This window comes from Amphiprion ocellaris, chromosome 10, assembly GCF_022539595.1.
Source record: "Amphiprion ocellaris isolate individual 3 ecotype Okinawa chromosome 10, ASM2253959v1, whole genome shotgun sequence".
NCBI lineage: Eukaryota > Metazoa > Chordata > Actinopteri > Pomacentridae > Amphiprion > Amphiprion ocellaris.
The window spans coordinates 18245638-18252413 of NC_072775.1; the positions used below are offsets into that span (position 1 = coordinate 18245638).

Sequence of the window (6776 nt, forward strand, 5' to 3'; positions counted from 1 at the left end):
ACACTATGGACATTTATCTGGCCATAGGGAGACATAATCCAAAAGTAGATGGACCAATCCGTCACCGATCTTCTCTCCCCAGTGCCCAGCATCTACTACTAGTGACTCAAGTGGAAGACCATATAGATATCATCACTACAATTCTTATAAATATCTAAAAGTTGCATTGGCCTTGATCGGCTTCTCTGCTTAAATGTTTCAAGACATTGATACAGACAAGAAAAAGAAAAGACAGCATTAGAATAATTAGAAAAAAGCTTTATTATTACAATATCTTTTACATCTTGTTGCACTTGTAGTTTATGAGCACAAGAACTGAAAATCACAAACACAGATAATCCATATATTCTATCAATAAATTAAATGCTTAAGTATGACAGATAGGAAATCATACAGAGACATAAGATGCGTTACAAGAATCTAGATCTATAAAATAAAACCCGCTAAGTATCACATTTTTATGAAATAGGAAAAAATATACAGCAACCGACGTTATAAACACCAGAAAGTGGGGATAGAGTTTTGTAAAAACACAGTTTCCCATTAAGATGAACCAGTTGTTTCCCTCACTAATGCACTGAAAATAGAGAGCCCTGCAACACAACTCTGATTATAAAGCTTGTCAGAGCTGTCTTAAATTGCTTGTGATCTGTAATGTGCTTAATGATCACAAGGAAAATCTCCCCTTTTATTACATATACGATACATGGACCAAATGTGACACTAATCCAAAAATAACAAGGGTGCATTTTCTTCTTCACTTCTCCAATTCAGCGTGATGACCCCACATAATTGGTTGACCCTACACATATTTCCTGAACACAACGTATTTTTGTGCTGTCATTCTGCAGTGTGCAATGCGTGCTGCATGGCAACACTGCTACAAAATCATTCAGGGTGGGCCTCAGGAAGAGTATTGAACAGGCTGCAGATGTTAGGAAGATTGAGCTATAACACCATGTTAACTTCATGGCAACTAAATGAACACAACAATATTGTGTCATGGACAGAAATCATATTCTGCTTGGAGGACAAAGTCTTTGTAGGGGCTCAGGATCAACGCTCCAAAGTTTGATTGTCATTCTGCTCTACAAATTGGTCTCCATCTCCAGTGCACGTGATAGTCATACAGAGGACAACACTTCTCCTGTGGAGTCGTGGAAATGATCTTTTTTCTCAGCTTTCTCCAGATCGATGGTGTGGATGGAGCCTGGCTTGATGGTAATGTCGTCACTCTCCACCTCCCTGTACTTTCCTGATGTGTCCTTCTTAAAGACTAGTTTCAGCCTCTCCTTTATCTCAGGGTCAGGACAGTACAGGTACTCATACAAGCCAGCAGCCAAGATGCCCCCTAGAATGGGTCCTACCCAGTACACCTACAACAAACAGCAAGACAAGCATGTTAATTAGTCGGCTGGCTAATCTGTGTCTAATTAGAGGCTGGTAAGCTAAGAGTCTGCAGTATCAAGCATTTGCAACCAAGAGAAGACACTTTTGAATATGGTGTCAGACGCTGTGACAGAGTTACACTGTAAAACATCATGCAGGAATGCAGTGAAGTAAATTATATCAACTAATAACTAACTCTATTTCCTCTTCTGATTTTGACACAAGTTCTGACTTGAACATTTGTTCTCATAAGTTAAAGGATTGCATTGCTGCAAGTTCACGAAACTAATTAAATATATCAGTCTTTTTTTAAAAAGCATCATCACTTTATGAGCAGACTACCTTTTATGATCAATAAATAATTGGAAAATGGAAAGCAAACCTGTTTGCAGCATTAGTCAGTGTAACTAAATACATGATTTTTCAGCTTAATATATTGAGTTTACTAAATTCAGTTAATTTAACATTTCAAAATCCCACAAAAAAACAAATTTTTCAATCTAAGTTGAGTTAATTCACTGTTTTAGGTCAGCAGGGGAAGACATATTTTCAAGTTGAGCCTGCTTAAAGTAATTTACAGTGTACTGACAGAACCCACTCATCACATCCCTCAGTACACACACACACACGCACGCACGCACGCACACACACACACACACACACACACACACACACACACACACACACACACACACACAGAGAACATGACTCCATGCTGTCTGCAAATAGCCTAGTGGAAATAATTGCCTGGATACATACAAAAATTCAGAGCTAATGTTATTTTACACCTTGCTCAGTGATCTCATTATGTCGCTTGAGGTGAACATTCTGTAAATTTGTGATTCATTTGTTGGAATGACTCACAAATTTATGGGTCATATGAAGTTTTTAATGAGGATTTAAGCTAACCTATCTCACTTTGGTTTTTGCCTGTATTGAGTTTATACCTTTGATTTTTGTCTTCACACTTGGTTTTGCTGTTAATCATGCTGAAAATGTGACATCGCAGATGTTAAAATAACCACTAACTAATCCTACAAATTATTTCAGGACATGTTGACGTGACACCTAACCAACCAGTGAGCTTCTCTATTTTACTGAGGTGCATATATTCATACAGATACAGTACAGCCGCTATCAGGAGTAAGTGGGCTCTGTTTTACCCATCCAAACTTCTGAAATGATCCTCTTAGGGGAGCAGCTCTTACCCAGTGGCTCTCGAAGTTAAGCGTGACCATTGCGGGCCCAAAGGAACGAGCAGGGTTCATGCTGGCTCCTGTGTAGGGAATCTAAAAGACAAACGATGCCGTTGTTTTTAGTTTAAAGGAAGACAGATCACACTTGTGCTTAACATTAACACCAGATACATGTAGAGCATAGTGCTGTCGTATTCTGACTTACATAATATGCCTTATCTGAAATAATATATCTTATATAAGCTGTTATATATGTATGTATGCATTTGCTAAATAGACCAAGGGAGAAATCAGTTGAGCAGTGAGAGAGATAACATCTTTTTCCCTGTGCATTCATTTGCTCTGCAGGGTTCAGGAAGCCCCCAGAGATTGGTTGCCATGCGATGGCAGCCTCCAAAAAAGATGTGCACGTGGGTGTGAATCACTGAGACAGCGTACAATATCACACATTGAGGAATAGATGCTTGATGCACCTGCTCTTGCTCAGCTAAAGAAGCTCGCTCTTGGATCCGGTCTTGTTCTACATTTCTTTAGTGTGGGATGTTGACTGTAATATGATCGTCAGATTAATCTTTAAAGCTGTGTTTCACCGCTGCGATGGGGTGCACTGAGGACTCGGCTGATTTGTAGACCGTGTCGCAGAACATTTCTGAGGCTCTTCTATTGTAGTTAAATTTTCATGCAACTGTCTGAATGCAAATTTCCTGTGAATACATCATTGTTTCTATGGAATCTAATTAGTTACCCTGACTCCTTTATTGTATCTATCATTTATGCAACTTACTGGAAGCTACTTACCGCGAATAAGTGACCTATAGCTACAGCAAAGCCAATGGCCAGGCCTGCAGAGCCACCAAGGTCTGTACGTTTGGGGTCGCAGGTGGCGAAGACAGTGAAGACCAGTTCGAATGTGATAAGGAGTTCCACAAGAAGGCCATGTCCTAATGAGATGTTGGAGTTCACCTTGGAAACCAAAAAGCAATCTGTTATACACAATAGGAAAACTCATCCTGTATTTATCATACATACAATTAAAAATTAACAGCTCTTACCGTGGTCACACCGAGAGACCCTCTAACAGCAGCAGGTGTGACTATGTAAAGGATCCCAGCTCCAGTAATAGCTCCCAGGCACTGAGCCGCCACATAGAACACAGCCTTTGCCAAGCTCAGCTTTCTAGTTACAACCATAGCTGCAGTGACGGCGGGGTTAATGTGTCCACCACTGATGTGGCCAAAACATTGCACCATAGTGGCAATGCTTAGGCCAAAGCACAGCGAGATAAGGACTAGGTCGGCTGGAGGAGGCTTCTCCTCCCCTGCAGCCCAGTTGATGGTGGAGCCCAGGCCGAGAAGGACAAAGATGAGAGTGGCCAGGTATTCTCCAGACACAGCCCTCCAGAAGTCCTTGGTCCAGATCCCTTTAAATGCCACCATTATGCTCTGACAGTTACACCAGGACAGGCACCTCCTGGCAAAAAGAGTAATGAGAAAAATGATTAGCCTACTTATGTATTCCTGGTGTGTGCATGTGGCTGGAAATGTACTGAACCCTATCAGAATAGCTGCCTCTGGGCAAAACATTTATAACTCCACTAGGGATTTAAGCCAGTGACTTTCCATGACAAAATGCCATACAGAGCATTCTTTAAACATTGTGTGTAAGGGCAAATTATCACTTACAGTCAAAGCATACAACACTTAATTGCTGCCACTCATTGAACTTTAACTAGGATAGGGTGGAATGTACAGCTTTTGACAATTAGTGCTAAAGAGAACACGATTCACACTAATTAGAATATCGAAGTTACTGTACATTTAGAAAAATGTTGAAATTAAAATTGAATAGCATTAAAGTTTTTGAAGCATATCTCCAGAACAGCAAACTTACGTTAATAACTCATTTTTTAATTTTACTAGATCAGAAGCTAAAACTTACCAGAAGCAATTAGGTGTTCTCTCTCTGTCTGTCCCCGTTGTGTGTGATTTGTTTTCATTCATAAGTCCTGGTGATTTACTCAGTCAGCAGAGACACGTCTCCCCTCATCACATCTACTGTACAAGTTGAAAAGGCTCTGACCTGCAGTACTTACAGAAGAACAGCAGGTTGCGTGAGTGCAGGAGTGGAGCAGAGAGCAGGTCTGTCAGATGAACATGATCCACGCATTATGCCCTGGGATTGCATCCAGCCGCTTTATTAGGTTACTACCCAAGCATCCCCTCACAGGAATTAAACAGCCTGCTCAGGGGGAGGAGTCAGAGATTTGTTTTGCTGTGCAAACAGTAGCTGAGTTGCACAGAGAGCAACTGTAAAGACTCAGTTCGTCTCGGCATCTTAGTCACATTGGAGATTAAATAACATGCTGTAGTGCGCACAATATTTACAGAAGACTTTGAAAATAAATAATACTTGAAAATATGCATTAAATTAAAAGTTTATCCGTGAAAAATGCACTGACCAACTTTTCCTGTTCAAAAAAATCTAAAACAACAAAAAGTTCTGGTCATCTTAAAGGAATTTCAGAATGTTACTGTGCAGATAGTGTGGTAGTATTATTGTGATTTGGAAGTACAATAAATCAAGTATTCAAGTAATATGGACACTTGAACTTTACTTGACTATTGCCATGTTATTGCTGCTTTATAGTTCTACTCAATTACATTTCAGTGCAAAGTAGTCTACTAGTCCATTGCATTTTTTCTAATATTATTTAAAGTGCAAATATTCAATGTATATTATATTATAATATATTCAAGTTTGCCCTATATTTAAGTTCTCCCCCTACCCCCTTTTTAAATTTATTTTTTTTGCTTTTCAATATCAAATACTTTTTCTATTTAATTAGGTTTTTTGACAAATAATTATGTGAAAAGTGTCCTTTGTGACGAAATAAAAACTAATTTTTACAAGCAATGTCAATTAGACAAAAATATAAAATGTAAAATTAGGGATTGCATATGTATTCACTCCTTAGCGACTAACCTAATTTAACACAGGTACAGCCAGTTGGTACTAGAAGTCTCATAATTAGTGTAACAAAGACCATTTGAGTTTCTTGAATATATCTCGAGTGATTGTACTATAAGACACCTGTATCTGGAAGGTACAGTCCCTGGTGAATCAGTACTCCTGGTTATAACTACACCGTGAAGTCAAAAGAACACTCTAAGCACCTCTATGAAAAGGTTATTGAAAAACGTAATTCAGGCAGTGGATATATTTAAAAAAAATCCAAGTCACTGAATATCCCTCAGAGTACAGTTAAAATTTAGCATTAAAAATTACAAGTATATGGAACTTGCATTAATCTACCTCGAGCAGGCCATTCTTAATTAATTAAGTGTCTATACAAGAAAGAGACCAGTGAGTGAGGCCACCAAGACACCTATGACTCATCTGAAGGTGTTAGAAGCTTCAGCAACTGAGATGGAAATAAGTGTACAACAACTTTTGCTTTTTGCCTTCACCATTCAAAGCTTTATTCAAGAGTGGCAAATGAAAGTATTGTTGAATACAACTCATAATAAATCTTGACTAGAGCTCACAAGAAGGCATGCTGAAGACTGTGAAGTGAAGTGGAAAAGATTCTTTGTTCTGATGAGACCAAAACTGAGCTTTTTGGCCATCAGTCCAGATGCTGTGTTTGGGACACCAAATACTGCACATCATCACAAACACTCCATCCCCACTGTGAAGCATGGTGGTGGCAGCATCATGATGTGGGGACGCTCTCTTGACAGCAGGCCCTGTAATGTTTGTAGATGGTCATATGAAAGTAGCAAAGTATGAGGAAATTCAGGAGACAACCTGATGCAACCTGCAAGAGAAAAGTGACTTGGGAGAAGATTGCTTTTCCAGCAAGACAATAACCTGAAGCTTCTGAAATGGTTTCACGACAGCAAGATGAATGCTCCAGTGGCTCAGTCAGAGCCCAGACCTTGATTCAATTGGGAATTTGAGGCTGGACTTGAAAAGGGCTGTTCACTCATGATCCCCGTGTAACTTGACAGAGCTTGAGCAGTTTTGCAAAAGAAGAATGGTGTAGAACTGCAGTATTCAACTTTACAAGACTGATTGAGACCTATTCACACAGGCTCAGTGCTGTTATTGTGGCCAAATGTGGATCTACTAAATACTCACTTGAAGGAGTTGAATACTTATGCTGTCATGTTATTTTATTTTTTAAAGCCT

General features: G+C 39.4%; 1 protein-coding gene across 2 annotated transcripts; it reads right to left on the bottom strand.

The window, feature by feature from the left end:
• Positions 1-237: 237 nt before the first annotated feature.
• On the bottom strand, positions 238-4818 carry aqp4 (aquaporin 4). Of its 2 annotated transcripts, none has more exons than XM_023287876.3 (5): positions 4678-4818; positions 3638-4055; positions 3384-3548; positions 2598-2678; positions 238-1376 (listed from the first exon to the last, which is right to left on the bottom strand). In XM_023287876.3, exons 1-5 carry the CDS (start codon positions 4767-4769, stop codon positions 1125-1127), a joined length of 1008 nt encoding a protein of 335 aa, XP_023143644.3. In that variant the 5' UTR covers positions 4770-4818; the 3' UTR covers positions 238-1124. The 2 variants fall into 2 exon arrangements, with proteins under 2 accessions (XP_023143644.3, XP_023143645.2); XM_023287877.3 differs by having other exon boundaries at positions 4524-4767.
• Between the last annotated feature and the right edge of the window lie 1958 nt (positions 4819-6776).